The sequence below is a fragment of the Athene noctua genome, chromosome 2 (genome assembly GCF_965140245.1).
Source record: "Athene noctua chromosome 2, bAthNoc1.hap1.1, whole genome shotgun sequence".
In the NCBI taxonomy this organism is placed as follows: domain Eukaryota; kingdom Metazoa; phylum Chordata; class Aves; order Strigiformes; family Strigidae; genus Athene; species Athene noctua.
The window spans coordinates 158,289,328-158,309,182 of NC_134038.1; the positions used below are offsets into that span (position 1 = coordinate 158,289,328).

The window sequence follows — 19,855 nt, forward strand, 5'->3', positions numbered from 1 at the left end:
CAAATGTAAAGAGGAACCTAACAGTCAAATATGAAGTGTTTTCGACTTGTAGTTGAATACTGTGATGCCCTCTATTTCAAATTAATTTTCTCTTTTGACTTAACTGTTCATGTGCATGTTCCACTGTGAGTGTGCATGCATGTTCATTTGGAAATCTTTGTGCTTTGTCAGCAGCTCCTCATCCAGCACACATGCAATCTGCCTGTATTTGTACTTCACACTGAAGGCTTTACACAGTGCTGCTGCTTTTTAGTCTCCCTTAGTTGCCTTTCAGTTTGAGGAGGAACTGGAGTTGTTCTCAGATGGTGGGGAGGGGAGAAGCTTTTCCTGTTCCTCGTTTCTTTAGTATTTGTGGCTTTTGGAGTTAGGTCTGTTAGTTTCACTTTTTCCTTGTGTTCTGTTGGCAGGCCTTGCTTGAAAAAACAAAGCAAGAAGCTCTTACTTCTGAATAATGTTTAAGAACAATAAATTTCTGAAGTTATAGCTGCTGCCTTGTCCAGCCAGCTTCAACACGGTGTGTTCTGCGAAGCTGTAGGTTTTGTTTCGAAGTATCTTAGTTGCTTGGATGACTCATTCTAAGAAGTGGTGTGTGTAGCCTTACTCTGTAGGGCAAGGAAGTGAAGCTGCATGCCACCTCTTGGCAAATCCATTTGTCTGGCAGTGGTTTTACAACACGCAATAGTCTAGCAGGGAGATTGAGTGCCAGTCTAGTTTTACTACTTCAGAAGGATTTTGTTTTTTAAGTCAACACAAAAGCATTGTCCAGACATAGTGAGAACAAACTTTTTCCAGTAGCACCCCAAAAGATTTTAAAAGGCACTTCTGCAGCAGTGGTTTTAGGCCATTTTTCTCACTAATTTTATAAATTTGTAGGGGGTTTTCAGTGAAGATATGGGCTCTTCTAAAATACACATATATTTGATTACTTACCTAGTTTATATAGATTTTATATAGACTTTCACAGTTATTTTTGAAAACTGTTAGAAGTAGAACTGAAAAGGATCCACAGTTTCAGTATCTACCACTCTGGGAAGCCTGGTATTACTAGTCCACAGTTTTGACCCACCAACTGTGTGAGGCCTCTTTTCTTTTAGTGCTGTGAGGGACGGGCTCATAGTGTTGATCATTTTGACATTAAGTGCCAGATTAATGACGAAGTCCAGAGTCATGTCAGTGATTGGCTGAAGGACCTCAGTTCTCACACTAGAAGCATCCTTTAAGTGGAAAGCATTGTGCCTGCTTTCTCCGTGTTCATAACTTTAAGACAAAGTGTTTATGCTAAACACTTGAATTGCCTCAGTTCTTGTTGCTGGTGATTTCTAACAAGTCCTTTAAACAAGTCAGTATTCTTTCCAAAGTGCTGTATGGCCAAGGCTTCATTTTAAACCATGCTTCATACTTAAAAACGCCCAAACTTTTAAGTCATCTCTTCAGGTTTTCAGGGCCATAGCGGAAAAAAGGGAGGAATAACACTTCCACTGTGGAGGCATTCAAGATATACCTTTGTGTCAAGCTGGAGTGTGAAATTACCTGTTATGATAATGCTCTTCATGACAGCTTGTGCAGCACATGCATTGTCACTGATAAAAATATATTTGATACTTGATCTTGCAAAGAGAGCTCTTGGAGCTTGATTTCCACATTCATTATGTAGCCTTCATACTGGACACTGAATGTAGTAAACTGATACTTCAGTCACCATTCGCTGAAGATGTACCCAAACCCCACATCTACAATGACTGGTCACTGCTTTGGATGCATTGCTTCCTTATGCTTTTGTCTGCAGTAACACCAAAGAAAGAGGATTGTTTTCTGTCTGTGTGTGTGTCTGTCTGAGTGTCTATCTAGAGCTAGGAATTTATCTGTTAAAAACTGAGAGTCGGTTGTATGACTTCTTTGCTTTCTGTGAAATTTTAAGACTGTTGGTCAAAATCCACCAGATTCATTGCTGGGAATAAGTAACTCATCAAAAAAAAGACTATTCTGGTTATCAGGGCTGCACTAGCAATTTTCAGTGAGTCTGCAAAAGTTTAACAATTCAACTTCTTTAAAGAGTTGGTAACATTTCTACTGGCACCCTTATCGGTTGCCCCTATGTTCTACTTCATGCAATTGCTAAGCGCTAGAGAATGATGCCCTGGCTTCTGCAGACGACTTTTTTGATGAATTACTTTGGTAATATGGTGGGCTACAGTGATCAGATTGTACCTTGAAAGGAGCAAATACTTGGAGGCATAGACAATTAAAAAAATCCAGGAATTCTATTAGGTTTGGTCTTGATTTTTGTAATTCCCCCTCTTGGATTCCATTTTTTTGTTAAGATTAGCCTTATTTTATGGAGTTTCGAATCTTTGTTCTCGAACACTTGGGTTAAATATTGGAAAAGTTATCATTAGATTTTTAACATGTCAAGTCCCCTTGACGACCTGGCAATCCCTTTATGTGCAGGTGATGACATTACTGAAAAAACTTGTGTACCGACTTCATTTGCTGACAGCAAGGAATTATGCCTAAATGTCTGGACTAACAAAGAATTTAGAAGAAGGAAAAATATCAGGTAGGGAGAATTTCCCAAATAGCTTGACTGTGAAGCAGATGTACATTTCAGGCTAAACTGTTGCCTGTGTACTTTCACGTTATGAAAAATATGAGAATTGAGCCCACTGGGGATGAGACAGGTAATAAATCTCAAAGACAAAAACCATGCTCAGTGAAGCAGTTTTAGAATGGCTTTCTTAAGGAAATTATTGATGAAATATGGAGTTTAGTTATTTAGGAAATTCTGCAAAGTCTTCTTTGATTTTTTGAAAAATTACTACTGATATTTGCAAGATTCATAATATAGCTGTACGGTTTTATTCTTGTCCTGGGTCCTTTGTTACAAGCCTCCCACAAAAATACCTTGCAACAGCGGTGGTAGATTCTTGACTATAGCTGTCAGTACTATATTATGTTGGGTATTTTTGAAATAGTGGAATACAAGATTTGATTCTAATATTAAGTATCAGATATTGTGTATTTTTGAGGTCTCGCTGGTTTAAAAGGTTAAACATTGATTTGTTTCCCTGCATTACAAACTAAACATTTCTTAGTTGTCTAAAGGCAAACATTTTTTTTAAAAAAATGAACACTCATTTTAGGACCTCCCACAAATGAACTTGTGAGAAATATTTGTATCTGCAAGTGACATGTAAAAAGGATAGTTCTGATGTCTGCACATTGCAGCAGTTTGATATGGATCATGGCTTGCAAATGTTTTACTGCTCTTCTGCATTGTTGCAAAATCATTTTCCTTGTGGTGTGAAGAGAGGGTAAAACAGCTATGTGGGATAAAAACCACCCCTGAATGAATGAAATGGTATACTCTGCAAATTTAAAGATGCAGTGTTGAAAAATGCGGATTTTCTCTCCTTCACTTCTGGGTGGGGTGTTCCCATTGTTTCTTAAAAGCTGGAAAAAGGTGGAATAACTTGGCATTCAGTTACAAGGTTTCTTTGTTATTTAACATATTTTCCCTACACAATGTATGAACACTTGAAGGGTATGTGAAACGTGAGAAGTGACATACCACATAAAAGCTTTTAGCTGGAATGTGAGGGAAGAAAGAATGCTAATAGCAATAATATACATCAAACTACATTCCTATACTTCCTTGTAAATAATTTTGACATATCTGTATGTCCATATGTGAAAAATGAAAGCTTTTTTGTATTTCCAGATTTATAAAATGTAATTTATTTCTCTGGAGAAAGTGATGCAATGTTTAATTAGTGAAACTTTGTTTATACCTTTTTAAGAAAACCTTGGAAGAATACATTGCTTCCCTGAGGTTCCTGTGTGCTGCTGTCATTAATACAGGCATAACATTATAGAATTTATGATTAGATTTCCAGCACACTTTCTGTTATGGGAGAGGAGCATGAAGTGATGGTTTCATCAGACGAGCTCTCTCAATAAGTGCTCACCACCACTGGTCACCCTCCCCACTGGTGCTAGAACAAGTACTTGTGCAGCTACACTGCAAGCCAGATCACTGAAATTACATTTTAAACACAAGACTCTGTGAGCTCAGCTCACATTCTTTAAAAGGGAAGGAACAGCATTTAAAAAAAGTTTGGTCTTGAAAGCATAGTGAACTGTTATAAAGAGAAGCCTTGTGCACAGTCTAGAAATTAGATGAATAGGAAATCCTATGGTGGTAGCTTACTGAAGGAGAAGGGTGTGGTGTTGGTATGGAACAGCCCTTATTGATTAATATGGGTAGGAGGGGAGGGAATTCTTCTTTCAGTTTGAACATTGGCACTTTTTATTCACTGAATGTTAAAAAAATTAATTGTAAGTTACAGTTGCCTAACTGCAGCATATGTGCCTTCACAGTGCCTGGGAATTGTGCATTTTCAGATGGGTGTCTTCTGTAGGCCTTCATGGAGCATTAGGAAACAGACAGCACTGAGTAGTTTTTTGGGTTTGTGTTGCTTTTGTTTTGTTTTTTAAAAAAAACTTGAGTACATTCTCCATTTTTGTTCCTTTTAGTTGTGTATGCCACTGTTAGCACACTGGGGGGGGAAGGGGGGAAGTATTTATTGATATCTATCTATATATATAAAAAAATTTGTTCCTTAAGCATGGAGGATCTCTTTTTTTTTTTTTTTTTTTTTTTTTTTTTTTTAAAGAGAACTGCAGAAAACTAAGATATTTCAAAAAGCTCCTAATACAATTTGGGAACATGAGTATATGAGTTCTGGTGAGAATCTAGCTGCAGGTTTTCCTGGCTCCAGTTAAGTAAGGGATACAGAAGAGTTCCCAAGATTTCCAGCAAAACCAGGAAAGTCAGTCTCTCTGAAAACATCCTGCTGGGAGGCAGGGATTGTACAGGGGGAGAGGGGGTAGCCATGAGCTCTGGCAAAGGGAATGAATGGGTAGGAAACACGGCCCATCCTGTTATAAAGGTGCTTGTGTTGCATCTGTAATGTGCCCAGTTCTGCTCCTTTCTGAGTCACCATGCTGCAACTTAGAGTCTGTCAGATACATGAGCAGACACTCCTCTGTGGTTGTTCTGATCCACAGTGACTGTGTGATGATACTTTATTTTTACCCTGCATCTGGGATATGGGAACTGAACTCTTATCACCTGTCAGCTTAGTTGGAGTGCTGATAAACTGATAGAGTAAAAATGCTTATGTGTCCTTCTAACAAGAATAAAAGGTGGGTCCATTGCCTTTCCAAAGTGTGTGGGGTTGGATTTTTTGTCAAGATAGAAATTGAACACCTGAATTTTACAGATTGACAGATCATCATGCATTAATAGGAGAAGCCCTGAATAATTCTGCTTAACATGGTAACAGAATTAGTCTGTTCTGTTTGTTGGGAAGGAAGATACAGCAAGTCTTCCTTGATACATGAAACAAATGTGATGACTGTCTTCACTGATGTAAATGGGCATATGCAAAATTTACCCATGTAAATGTGTATTTAAGCGGTAAGTCAGATGTCACTAGATGGGGTTTAATTTTGTGGGGTTTTTTCATTTGTTATAATTTTTATTCTGGTTTTAGTAGTGTCTTGGTAAACCTTATGTTTTTGGATACTGTTTGAGGTTAGATATTTAGTGTATATTTGATATGAAAACTTACAAATCTGATGTTTTGATTCAACAGCATTCCATGCAACTCCTAATACTTATAAACGAAAGAATACAGAAACAGCATTAGATAATAAGCCTTGTGGACCGCACTGTTATCAACATCTGGTAAGATAATTTCATATGTTAGAATTCACTAAGTGCTAGTGCTAGCTGCAGTATAGCAAACTACACAGTGTAAGGACATGCTGGATCTGTGATGGCCCACAAGTATACGCACTACTTGCAGTCAAGTATATTATCTTCAGCTTGTGCAAAAGAAAAGAGTCAACTTCCAGTCATCAGATGAAAACCTAAGTAGGAATAATTTTCAGTTCTATTAGATGTAGCCTGACATATCTGTAGGGAAGGAAGATGACCACCTCCTAATAATATGTTGGTGCTGTTGTGTCCAATCTAGTCAAACAACTGCGTCTTACAGACTTAGCACTCTTGTAAGTTATATCACAACTAAAAATTACATAGGTTTTTTTGTTTGCTGAAGGCAGATTCCAACCATTATTTGTGCTCTTGAGAAACAGCAGGATGGAAATTAATAAGGTGAAATCCTTTAGTAATATAATTTCAAATCTCTCTCATACTTCTCCTAAATTTTTAGTACGAGAAACCAATGTAATTTTCCAATCTAAAAGCTTGCTATGCATTGTCATACCCCTTTCCACTAGAAAACAAATTACCAGTGATTGCATTCTAAAAAATGCAGAATGCATATTGTTCAAGTGCCATGTGCAAGAATATTTCTTGTATTATGAAGAGTATTCTCTGGGGGGAAATTCTCTTTTTTTTTTTTTTTTTTTTTTTTTTCCTGTCATCTAGAAAAATAGAAATTTACTACTGGATTCTTTTTTATTTGGCAGCCAAAATGAAAGTGGAACTGAAATACTGACATAAGTACTCTGTAAATGTAGATTTCTTTTTTCATGATAGCATCAAAAGTATTTATGTTCATCGTTAGAGTGCATTTAACTAGAATTTGTGTGTACGTGATTAATTTGTAGAATAACGCAAAGTTATACAGTGTGCAAGTAAAACGTGTTCTCCCCCCATCCCTGGCCACAGGTGAAAACACTTTTAAATTTTCTTACTGAAAATGATAATGTTTTATGTTTAGGAAGGTGCAAAGGAGTTTGCAGCTGCCTTGACCGCTGAGCGTATAAAGACACCACCAAAGCGCCCAGGTGGGCGCCGAAGGGGAAGACTTCCAAACAACACCAGCAGACCCAGCACGCCGACAATAAATGTATTGGAATCGAAAGACACAGACAGTGATAGAGAAGCTGGAACTGAAACTGGAGGAGAAAACAACGATAAGGAAGAAGAAGAAAAGAAAGATGAAACCTCCAGTTCCTCTGGTAAGGCTTCTTTATTCAGTTAGCTGCAGTGCTTGAGAGGATTGGAAAAAACCCTCAAACAACCAAAACCCACAAAAACAAAAAACCCAAACCAAGTTGAGCCACGTGATCCTAGAAACCACATATTTGGAATGTATGGAACTGAATGATAAGACAGGAGTAATAATATGAGTTTAATCAAAGAGAACTCTGAAAGAAAGTTTCCAGATTGTCTCAATTTATGTATAGAAGTTAGATTGTGTAATTTCAATAGCTACTGTTACCTTATTTTTAACTACTTTAAGAGGTACGTGAAAACTTTTGTTGTGGCACTTAGATTAGGAAGCAACAACAAAAGCCTGGGATATTTTTAGCTACAGTTAATAATTTAGCATTTTTAAGTGCTATGTAAAATTCTTGAAACATAGCCTTACATTGATCCACACTCTCAATTATTTATTACAGAAGCAAATTCTAGGTGTCAAACACCGATAAAGATGAAGCCAAATATTGAGCCTCCCGAGAATGTGGAATGGAGTGGTGCAGAAGCCTCAATGTTTAGAGTTCTTATTGGTACCTACTATGACAACTTCTGTGCAATTGCCAGACTGATTGGGACCAAAACATGCAGGCAGGTAAGAAGGGAACCTACTTGTTAAGGATGAGAGCATTTTACTTTTAAAACTGAAGTATAGAAATACTAGTATTGATTACTAAAAGAGAAAATAATTCATTTTCTTGGTCTTTCCAAGAATGCTATGATCCAGAATTCATGCCACAAATATATAAAAGTTAGTTTAAAAACTGTTTTTAAATTAAAGTTACAGGAGGTTTAAATTAGACTGTTCTTAAATGACAAAAATAATCAACTTTATATGTATTGAAAAGAGGCTATGACTGGATATAATCTGTAAGTTCTTGGTTGGAGAAAATCATACTAACTTAGAAAATGAGCAACTTTCTACTAGTGAGAGATTTATCGTGGATGTATTATGGTATCTCTTGTTAGGTGTATGAGTTTAGAGTAAAGGAATCTAGTATTATTGCTCCAGTCCCTGCTGAAGATGTTGATACTCCTCCCAGAAAGAAGAAAAGGAAACACAGGTAAATCTGTTACTAAATAACCTTAGCATAACAATAAACTGGAGAACAGGGGATCAGACAGAAAGTATTTTGGAGGAAGTGTCATGCAAATCTTCTCCTTTTGCTTCCAAAAACAAAATGATTTTTTGGTTTCATACAAACATCTTACCACATTGGCAAGTATAACCTTCCACATCTCTTCCTCTCTCCCTTCTTTTTAACCTGTTTAACAGCCAGATTCTTGTTGGCAGATTCTTGTAGGTGTATTGCTGCAAGTAGTCAAACTAAGTTTAGATTAGAAACACTCTGTACAGCTTGTTATAACTTTCAAGGTATTGTGGTAAAATTTTGTTTGCAGCAATAAATGCTAAATTTGCAAGCATTATAATAGGATTCAATAATGATTATATGGTATTTTGTAAAATAAAGCTCATGGGTTTTTTTATGTTGAAGTGTGTTCCATTAAGATACAGATGATCAGTGAGCAAAAATGTTGTAGCAAACTAGTAGGATTGCCTTTTCTTTTTTTCTTTGAGAGACTAGTCCTTTGTAGCACCAAGTTTCTTTATCAACTAGAACTTCAACTAGAGAAGCAGGTTAACAAGTTGTTCTTTGAAATGAAGCTGCAGTGAAGACTGAAATCAAGCTTTTTGGTGAAGCCACAAAGATAATCTGAAACAATTTCTGTTGAAATTGTAAACCGGGTGGCTGGCTGTCAGTGAAATGCATTTTTCTTTGAGAATCCTGAGGTTTGAAAAATGCAGCTCTGCTTTGACTATTTTTATTCCCAGGAATAAGAACCTAGGAGATGAAGAGCTGACTGAAAATTAGCAAGAACATTTCTTTTTGCAAGCAATAAGTACACTTTTTTTCCATAAAGTTTTGTATTTCTCCTTTTAACTTTCCTCATTTTCCCTCAAGTTTATTCTTCCAGTTCTTCTCCCGTCAATTCTTCTTGCCTTCTGTCTTCGCTTGTCTAAGCATATTTATTATTTCCAGGTTTAGTGAAATTCCTGATACTGGCTCAGAGAAACTGTTGATGTGGAGTAGAGTGTTTCTGCTTTGTAGCACAGAGGCAGCCAGTGTGAGCTAGGAAAAGATTCAGTGAGCATCTGGAAGAGATTCTGTTCTCAGCAAAAACTACTGATTTAATCCTCTTGGCACAGTTTTCAAGTTTTTGGGCATTTGGTGGGCTTGGCTGTTTAAATCTGGAGTTATTAGCTATAGTGCAAGTTTGGAATATGCAGTTGGCAATTAGCTTGCTTTCAGATTCCCCCAAATTGCTATAAAAATGGTGCCACTACACCCATTTGAAAAGAGCAAGTGAAAGGCTTAAACATGTTTTGAAGCTGAAATGGATTGTATAGTTACCAGGTTGACATTGTTTTGGAGGAGTGTTGAGACTTTCGTTTGGATCTTTTTTCCAAATAAATAAAACCCTATATCATTAGGTGGGATTTCTTGATGTTATTTTGTTCTTATTAGTTGCTAGTATAAAAGCCTTTGTGCTAGCAATTTAGTTTTGAAATGCCTTTTAATTTTTTAAACTCTTATTGAAGGAAGGAAATAATTTTTTAAATTTGATTTCACAGGGTATGTGGCAGTCAAGCTGTGCCCATTCTTCTGTGTGCAGTAGCCTTTTAAAAAAGAAAAACCTTTCAGCCCACATGCATATTGCTGTAATCTGAGCACTTCTAAAGATGTCTGTGGCAGTGCAGGCCCAGCTGGCAACGAAGCACCATGCAGCCGCTTGCACGCTCCTCCCCCTCAGTGGGATGGGCAGGGGAAAATATAATGAAAGGCTCCTGGATCAAGACAAAAACAGGGGGGGCTCTCTCACCAGTTATGGTCATGGGCAAAAGACAGACTCAACTTGGGGGGGGAAAAAGCTCAATTTAATTTGAACATCACCGCTAATTTACCAATCAAATCAGAGTAGGACAGTGAAAAAAACTTAAAAACATCTCCCCGCCACCTCTCCCTTCTTGCTGGGCTCAGCTTTGCTCCTGATTTCTCTACTACCCCAGCCAGTGGTGCAGAGGATGGGGGTTGTGGTCAGTTCATCACCTGTTGTCTCTGCTGCTCCTGCCTCTTCAGGGGGAGGACTCCTCACACTCTTCCCCTGCCCCAGTGTGAGGCCCTTCCCACGGGAGACAGTCCTCCATGAACTTCTCTGACATGAGTCCTTTCCACGGGCTGCAGCTCTTCACGAACTGCTCCAGTGCGGGTCCCTTCCATGTGTCACAGTTCTCCCAGCAATGAATTGCCCCAGCGTGGGCTTGCCTCAGAGCCCCGGCCTTCATGAGATGCAGCCCCCTGCTCCAGCGTGGGGTCCTCCACGGGCTGCAGGTGGCATCTGCTCCACCGGTGACCTCCGTGGGTGGCAGAAGGACAGCCTGACCCCTCACCATGGGCTGCAGGGGACTCTGCTCTGGGGCACCTCCCCTCCTTCTTCACTGACCTTGCTGTCTGCATAGTTTCACATCTCATCATTCCCCTGTCCTCTCTTTCTCCCCACTCCTTGCTCAGCAGGTTCTTCCCCTCTTAAATACATTATCGCAGAGGTGCAGCCACCATCAGCGATTGCCTCAGTGTGAGGTTAATGGTTGGACTAGATAATCTTCAAGGTCTTTTCCAACTGAGATCATTCTGTGATTCTGCATTGCCCTTGGCCAGAGGCAGGTCTGCTGACTTGGAGCCAGAGCTGTGAGAAGCCTCTCACAGGATCCATACCTGCAGCCCCTACCCCGCTACCAAAACCACACCATAAGCAAACCCAACGCAAAGTTGCACAACTAGCGGTTGGGACAACCATCTCCAAGTCTTTCTCTGTTTATTATGTTTGAGTTGAGTTCTCACTCCTAAGGTAAATCCAGTCCTAGAACCAGGAAGGCCCTTCTGTCCTGTTTGCACTTTTCCGTTTCAAGGGACTTACTGGTCTGCAGGATTTCCATGTGTACCTGTGGTAGACAGCCTTTGAGCAAAAGCAGCATTCACCAAAGAGAAAAGCTGCAGCAGTAGGCTGCTTTTAATGGCCTCTAGTAACTGGTTGGATAGGTTTTCTTACAAGACTTCACTTATTTCCGTGCAATCTTAGTGACAGTATAGGCATACTGAGCAACTAGCTGGCAAGGCTACATCCTTCTTGGATAGTAAAAGATATTCTCTCCCTCCTTCCAGTGTCATTTTTGTTAGAGAGCCGTAACAAGGCCGATCAATGAGAGAAGACTTGTTATATAGTTGTGTTTTGGAGAGCCAGTAAGTGTCAGAGACTGTACTATGTATCAGAGATTAACCTGGCAGTTTGCGAAAACTCTGCTTTGCTAGAAGAGCAAGTACTTTGCATAGAAGTCAATGGAAAAATCTGAACCAACAAAGAATTCAAAAAAGCATGAATGTATGCTGGAGGGAGAGTATTTCAGTACTATTCATTCCCTTACAATTCAGCTCCCAGCAATGGAAGAAAATCACATGTTTGCTTTAACTAATCAACACTCCTTCCTCTGGATTAGTAAGGATCTGTTACTGATTGTAGGGCCATGTAATGCTGCTTCTCGATTATTTTTGTTTTCCTCCCCTCCCTCATCCCCTATTTGGATGCAAGTGTACTTAGTAAACTTTATCTGAAAGTATTTTTTTTCCCCATTTTCTCATTTTCCTCCTCCTGTCCCTATGTTCTGCTGGGCTGCTGTTCACTGGATATCTTTGAATAGTTTACATGGTTCTACTTAGAGTTCAGGGTGCCTTTTTATAGGGACTTAAAGTCTCACTGTTACCAGGCAAAAGGTGCAGCTGAGGCATTGGCACAGATATTCTTATATGGCACCTGGTTGGAAGGCTGAGTCTTAGAGTAGATATGATTTAGGAGACTGAAAAGAAGTCTTTGAGTGATGCCAGAAAATCAAATATTGACACAGTTGGCATGTATTTTGAATTTTCAGTGCTATTTCTGGTAGAGTATCCCTGTGCAGAGAAAGAAATGTTCATGTAGCTTCAGAGAATGCATTTGTACTGCCTGATTAGCTGATACCAGTGTCTCCTAAAAACACCAGCAAAATCTAGTAGGTTGTTAGCAGAGAACAACATTATTTTTGACAGCTTCTGTCATAATGCTTCTGGAAACACTTGTTTTCTAAGCTGGCTATTCTGCAGATGTCAGAAACCAGATGCACATATCCACCTGCTTGCTTGGAAATCTGCCACAGACTTTCCAGTTTGCTTTTGCTTATGAAGCTTCAAGTCCTTCTCAACTTTCTGTCTTTTCCTTGCCTTTGCTTCCTGGTGTGTGGAACCTGATTGAGATAGCAGATTATAGGGCAGATAGATAAATTAGTCCAACTTTAGTATGTTACTCATTCAGTCTTCAGCTTTGTGCTCTAATCAGGGGGACTTGCAGTGCTTCCTGGCAGTTTTTGAAAGTTAGAAGCCAATGCATGTACTATTTGATTGTGCTAATCAAACCTCTTGTCAAATTTGTCAGTGTTGGCAGCTTGCTTCATGTTGTCTTGTCATCCTTCACAATTCACGCTTGCACTGTATGTCTCCAGCTCCTTCCTTGCTAGACTCTTTTCCTTCTGTGACACCAATCTCTGTTACAAGAGTGGCTAAGCTTATGCCTTTGCCATTGTGACTGCCATATTTAATTTTCTATCCATTTTGAGTTGTTAGTATTAACGCTATGTTGATGGTGACAATCTTCGTATTATTCAGGTGACCGTGTCCATACGGTCTATACTTTCTCATGGAAACCAAAAAGTCTCAGGTGGTAACTAGTCAGCAAGTGGCATTTTATTTTTAGGATAGTGCTTACCTAAGAAAAAAAAAAAGGGTTCATAGTAACTGCTAATGAAATGGCATTTTAAGAAGTCTGTCCACAGAAGGCTTTTAAGGGTTTGGTATGCTAGTAGGTCCTTATAATCTTGGACTGAAAGAGAAGCTTCTGTGAAAGAATTATTCACAAATAAGGTATACGTTACACTTGATGAATACCAGCCAGACAAAAAAGAAATGTAGCTTGGTGTGCATTAATTTAAGTCAAAATCGCACTCCTTTCAGTTATGTGGGAACTGTCTTCTTATAAAATATGTTGGTAGCCTTTTTTCTAGAGTGAGTCACTCTTAAGTGATCTATCTATTACAGTGCTCTGTAGTGCTGATAGTCTTTGGGTTTGTTCCCTCCCCTCAACCTCAGTTACTTGGACAAGTCTGCCTCTGTGGGTGTCTAACTTGTATGGGTTCCTTCAAATGCTTGTAAGAAAGTTGGCTATTGAGCACTTAACCTTGAGTCTTAACGGTAAAGATTTGAAAGAGCAATTTCATAGAGAATCTTGCTTACCTAAAGCTGTTGTGTGGGGTGGAGGGGGCCAGCACAATATTAGGTTAAAGCAGAAATTGATATAATGCTTTTATGAAAGAAGTAGGGGCTAAAAAGTCTTATTTAAGTAGTTTAGTGTGTGTGTATATATTTATATATGTATATATATAAAAGTACTTATATATATAAATACGTATTTAAGTATAGCAGGAGATATTTTTTCAGACTGCAAACCTCTGAGTGTTGCACTCGCTGAAAGGCTTTCTGAGTGTTCTGTGCTGGGGATTTTTTAGTAACGTGTTCATGAGTATTTTGGACTTCTAAGTAAATCTGAAGAGAAAGTGAGGTTGCTAGGTGCAGCTAGCAGTGTATTATTTGGGCAGGGAAAGAGGCTTCTCCCATATTCTCTTAATGTTGCTATAGAAAATCCTTAATCTAAATTTTTTTACTCTGTTTGTTTGCTGAAATTCAAGTGCTAACCGAGATGCATAGAATTGAAGAGAGACTAAAACCATTGATCTCTCCTTTAATTTTAAGGCTACTGGAATTTAAGTCTGGTTTTTCTTTTGATACCGAAGTTCTAGGCAGGTGTTTTTGCTAGATTGTGCCTGACACAGCTATTTATGGAATAGTAGACATTTCCTGCCCAAAGAGCTTGCAATCTGAAATGGGTACAAAATAAAAGGTGTAACTGTAGCTTGCAAGAATTTTATAGTGAGAAAGTTACTCTTAAACCACCGCTTCCTCCAGTAACAATCACCAGTTCTTGCAAAGGGGGTGCTTAGCTAAGCTAATGGAGGAAGAGGACAGTGAAGGAAAACTCTAAGGATGTAAGAGAAAGGCGTACAGAGTTTAAAGTAAAAGGAGAAAGGCTTAGCACAGTGCCACCAGTCAGAACAAGCTGAGGAAAAGTCTGTCCAACCAGAAGAAATACTGGGCTTGCCTCGGCGTGGCTGTGCCAGACAGATGTGATCTCCTGGTGTCATATACTCGGAGCTCGACAGACGAAGGGCGATACCTGGCTGTGATCTAGGAGTCTATCGGTGTGGTGGGGGGGGCACGACCTGTGGAGCAAACCGCTGGTAGAACTTTGCTCCCTGGTTTAGACATGTCCCTCCACATCTACGATTCCGTATCCTTCCTCCTGCTGCTTCTGCAGCTCCAGCAGCCTCCTCTTTGCAGGTTTTTCCTTCAAGGCCATCCGAATTTAAGCATCTCTGTAGCCTGGGCTGGGTGGGGGCTGCTCCGTCTGTACAGTCCTGGGCAGGGAGGGGGAGGGAGCAGCCTGCAGAGCACTGACGGTCAGCTCCGAGAGACTGGGACAGGGTGGTTCTGCTGCAACCGCTTGCGACTGGTGCGCAGTTAGCAGATGTTCATGTTACCACAAACATTCCCATTTTAAATCAAGTGTGGGTGCAAGATGCAGCTACCTTTCCCAGCCCACTGCAGGAGGAGTTCCTGTCAACCATCTTGTGTTTGTTTTGTGTTTTTGCAGGTTGTGGGCTGCTCATTGCAGAAAGATACAGCTGAAAAAGGGTTAGCATCTTTCCATTCAATTTATGTCCTGAACTTTTAAGATCCTACTATTGCTTTTTTGATTTTGTTTTTTTTTGGGTTTGGGGTTTCTTTTTTTAATGTTAGGCCATTATATACCTTCCATGGGGAGCTAGAGATTATAGAGGGAATAAAAAGAAAAAAAATAAGCTCTCATTACTAATATCGTAGGGGCAAAAGGTACTGTTTGGTTTACATAACTGGAAGAGCTCTGTATAATTAAAAAAAAAAAAGGGAAAGAGGCTGAATTTACAGTCTTTCCAGTATGGCCTCATTGAAGTACAGATAAAAATGGTATTAACAATAGGAGCTGTGGTAAAAAGCAGCTTTTTTTTTTTTTTTTTAAACAGCTGATTTTAGAAATAGTTATCTGAAAATTTCTTGAGAGTCACTGGGACTTCTAGCAACATAACTGATCAATTTGTGTGTATCTCCTTTTTACTTGCTGATTGCTAACTTGAGCATATTTACAAATACATGCAAACCCTACACAAGCTCAGGAGTATTAACAGCAAATAGAATTTATATAGCACCAAATTCTCCTAGCTGCTCTGTAGGTAAAGCTCTAGACTTGTCCCTGATAGTCCCTCCTTGCCTGTAAGATGTTAGTGTTGTCTGTATTGGAAAATTGACTTGCAAAGCACAATGGTATAATGACTGAGTGTGATTTTGGCAGCCTTTCTGTTTGAAAGTTGACTGTTGCTCCAGAGTAAAATTACTTGGGAGTATTTGAGCAAATTTACTTTGCTGAATAATATCAGTGCTACTCCAGAACATGTTCACACAGGAGATTATACCATTATAGTTTTGGTTTTCAGTTTTCCACAGTAAACAGTTTTTAGCTCCGAATATTTGAAGCAGCTGAGTAATGGGAAGACTGAAGTGCACTAGGAAGCAGGCAACTAATGGTGTCAAACACCTGACTTAACCTTACAGTTCTGATTTGGTGTCTTTTGGGTTTTTTTAACCCCACTCATCATAGGTTTGGGGGGTTTTTGTTCATTTTCTGGGTTTTCTTAGTTAAATGACTAAAAGGGAATTTCTGTTTTAAAGAGTGATGGGAACTGTTTGTTTGCACCTTTCAACTTTACAAAATGTTGCTATTTTTATTCAGATGGGTCATCGAATCATGTTTACAACTATCAGCCATGTGATCATCCACGTCAGCCTTGCGATAGCTCATGCCCATGTGTAATTGCTCAAAACTTCTGTGAGAAGTTTTGTCAGTGCAGCTCAGAATGTAAGTAAAACACTTAAAAGCTATATACAAATTCCTTTCACTGTCCTAGTATCTAACTGTGTACTAGCAGTCTGTCCCTACCGCAGGTTGAGTTTGCAGGAGCAGCAAATTGTGTCAAATGGTGTGAGAAGGGAGCACACATTCAGTTTAATTTGGCCCTCTTAAGTAGCCATTGAATAAAGTCAGAGTCTTCAGACTTACAATTGAGGAAGACTACAGTAAAAAACAGGGAAGGAAAGAACTTACAGTACCTCTGAATGTCTTACACAGATGTCAATGGCTATGTTTTTTTTCTTTTTTCTTTTCTGACATGCTATAATCTGAAATTTTACAATGTCTTCTTTTTTTCATACCTGCTCTTTTTGTTTTCTATTTATTCCTTTTCAGGCCAAAACAGGTTTCCTGGATGTCGCTGTAAAGCACAATGCAACACTAAGCAGTGTCCATGTTACCTAGCTGTACGCGAATGCGACCCTGACCTCTGTTTAACATGTGGAGCAGCCGACCACTGGGACAGCAAAAATGTTTCTTGCAAGAACTGCAGCATTCAGAGAGGATCCAAAAAAGTATGTCGATAGTTACACAGCTACATGCCTACATTGCCTTGGGTTTCAGTCATTATTATATTTTCATACCAGGGAATGGAATTTCTTTGCCTTTATGCCGTCAGACAGGAAAACAAAACAAAACAAAAAAAAGGGTGGTAGCTGTCACCTTAGCTTGCTTATGTGCTGCTGTTGAGCTGTGTGTACACTTTGTCACATATCAATTAGTATTTTCTGTGTAACGCTGCAGCAGAGTATCTCCTTCTCCCCAACCAGGCTTCGCTTGTAATTTGTAAATAGGTTGTTGTTTTAAAGTGGTAGCATGTCAGTCTCCCCCTAGATCAGCATAAGGAAGTTTGGCTCAGACATTAGGCTATTTCTTTCTTCAGTTGTTGATTCTGACACACAAACTCGTATATGGTCTGCTCTCAAAAGCTCATTCTGATCTCTTAGATAGATAAATAAATGAACCAAGGTTTATGTCTGCTCTGCAACATGTTCTCACAAACTAGTTCAGTCAAATACTGAGCTAATCAGTAGCGGGGTCCTGTCTGCAGACCCTTCTAGTTTGAAGGCCTTAAAGTGTATGTTTTTATGTAACACCCTCATTTCAAGCTTCAACTAAAATTTTTCTTGGTTTTCCAGCACTTCACCTGTTTTTTCTTTCATGTAAAACATCTGATCCATGAGCTTTAATTTTAGCATGCTTTTGATAATTAGAAGAATCCATGTTTGTCTTCTCTCCTGGAGTCCCAGCATCCATTTCATTAAGTGATACCATTAAAAACAAACCAACCAACCAAAAAGCCAAACCAAAAAACCAGATCCAAGCCATGCATGCCTAAACTTTTTTTTTTCCTTTCTTTTTTCCCCCTCCCCACGCACAGCACTTGCTATTGGCACCTTCAGATGTGGCAGGCTGGGGAATTTTCATCAAAGATCCTGTACAGAAGAATGAATTCATATCTGAATACTGTGGTGAGGTAAGAATGGAGAACACTGGTTATGTATGAGCCTAACTGGTGAAGTTGTGTGTTGGCTAGGGACCAAGAGATTGTCTTCTAGCTTGGTATCATGTTTAGACAGAGATGTGATTGACTAAGTATACGGCTACTGCTGTCAGAGGGGCCAAAGCCAGGAGCTAGATGGTTGAAATACCACACAAAAATTGACAGAGGTTCTTGTGAGAATGAGGATGGAATGGCATTTTTATCTTAGATGCAGTTCCAGTTCAGACATGCTGGGAATTGTGTCTAAAATCATTTAGTATGGTCCTAAACTTCAGTAGGCACTTTCACTGTAGTAATAAACCCCTGAATCAGGTATGTGGTCTTGATTTTGAGGTGAGAAGCAATTCTTGCTTTCCTTCTGCTCTGAAAGCACTTACTTATGCAAAGTGCAAAGCATGGTCGTTCGAAAAGCACAGAAAGCTTGCTGAAAACAGTACAGTACTTTGTTTGGGAATATCTTCAGGCCCAGAGAATAAAAAAACCCAGGTTCTCTTTCAGAATGTCTGGGGTTTTGACCTTAAGCTGTTACGGTTACAGAAGGGAAGAGGTGGTCTGTTTTACAAATACTATCTCTTTCAGATTATTTCTCAGGATGAGGCAGACAGAAGAGGAAAAGTATACGACAAATACATGTGCAGCTTTCTGTTTAACTTGAATAATGGTATGTATGTGCTAGTCATAACCCTTGCAGCATACATAAAATACGCTCACCATGTTGTTCAGCCCCGCTCTTTTGCAGGCAGCAGATAACACTGAGAAATTTTTTCTTCTGCACATCTTTTCCTAGCAATGTGTGGATTCCTAATATTGATAGCTAGTGCTTTTCTTCCTTTTTCCCCTCCAAATGATAGTCAACTGGATGGTCCTGGTAGAGCCTATTACACAAGCCAACTGTACAAGATGAGTTAAGTGAAATTTCATAGAGTAAAATTATGTGCAAGCATTAAGTAGCCTAAAGAATTTAAAAGGCTTGCTAGGTATTCTCTGAAATAATTTTACTGTGACTTAAATTAGCAGTAAGTGATGATGGTAATTTTGTGTACTGGCTGGGGGGAAAAGCCACACAGACGTACATGGTATGTGGCTGCTGCCACTTGAGGAGAAAAATACAGACTGCACTGTGTCAAGAAAATATTTGAAAGCAGGGAAAAAAGCTGCTTTATTGTCAGTGTTGACTTAACATATTTATGGAGCTTGTGGAATAAAGGTAGAGAAGCTTTTCAAATAAGAAACTAAGGCAGGGCCACTGTGGGGGAGATAAACAGAAAGCACGGTGTGGGGCAGCAGGACTGGTTTGCATCCTGCAGAACAATAAAGCTATCACAGGATGATGCGCCAGCTCTTCCGTGTGGGAAGCTGAGCAGTTATCTTCTCCAGCTGCCAAAATCCAAGCACACTAGGTAATAAACACAAAAATGGGTTTGAGGGTGACCTATCCATTACTTGTGGGTTTTGTTGTTGTTTCCCCCTCTTAGATTTTGTGGTTGACGCAACACGCAAGGGCAACAAAATTAGATTTGCGAACCATTCAGTAAATCCCAACTGCTATGCAAAAGGTAAGTTTTAAATTGATTTGCTTTTAGCAACTTATTAAATGCTGTGGGATACTTATTTAGAATATGTATTTTACCAGTATTTGTGTTAACACAAGTTTAAATTTCTTTTAAACAGTTATGATGGTTAATGGTGATCACAGAATAGGAATATTTGCTAAAAGAGCCATTCAGACTGGTGAAGAACTGTTCTTTGACTACAGGTTGGTGGATTTTGTAATTTCTTCCTATCAGAGCAGATTAGCCTTCAGTATTTCTGCCCAGCTCCTAGTTAATTACTGCACCTGCCTCCTTGCACCCTCCGCTCTTGGCAGCTGAGCTTGTGTTTCTTTTTAAGCCAGATACCACAGTAAGACTGACTTGAGCAAAGTGGCTGGTTAAGAGCCTTGTGAACTTGGAACAGCACCTTGTACAGAGAAGAGTTTAGTGACAAAAGGGGACAGACCTGCCCATGAATCTGGTAGGGTTTCCTAGGTACCCGCAGGGGTTGTCTTTCCCATCAATTCTTGCGTTAGTACAGAGAAGTGCTCACCAAAATTGTGTTCAGACTTTCTAAAATCACCTCACTTGAAGTAAATGAAGCTG

The 19,855-nt window shown here is 39.3% G+C and overlaps 1 protein-coding gene across 7 annotated transcripts in view; it reads left to right on the top strand.

The window, feature by feature from the left end:
* EZH2 (enhancer of zeste 2 polycomb repressive complex 2 subunit) overlaps positions 1 to 19,855 on the top strand; it is a 38,409-nt gene that overhangs the window by 17,890 nt on the left and 664 nt on the right. For all 7 annotated transcript variants that reach the window (XM_074900873.1, XM_074900871.1, XM_074900874.1 and 4 more), the window contains 11 exons: positions 5,658 to 5,749; positions 6,753 to 6,993; positions 7,438 to 7,607; positions 7,982 to 8,076; positions 14,864 to 14,904; positions 16,037 to 16,162; positions 16,550 to 16,728; positions 17,595 to 17,690; positions 18,297 to 18,378; positions 19,193 to 19,273; positions 19,389 to 19,473. In XM_074900873.1, coding sequence (XP_074756974.1) covers positions 5,658 to 5,749; positions 6,753 to 6,993; positions 7,438 to 7,607; positions 7,982 to 8,076; positions 14,864 to 14,904; positions 16,037 to 16,162; positions 16,550 to 16,728; positions 17,595 to 17,690; positions 18,297 to 18,378; positions 19,193 to 19,273; positions 19,389 to 19,473 — 1,288 coding nt within the window. The remainder of the gene's footprint in view (positions 1 to 5,657; positions 5,750 to 6,752; positions 6,994 to 7,437; positions 7,608 to 7,981; positions 8,077 to 14,863; positions 14,905 to 16,036; positions 16,163 to 16,549; positions 16,729 to 17,594; positions 17,691 to 18,296; positions 18,379 to 19,192; positions 19,274 to 19,388; positions 19,474 to 19,855) is intronic.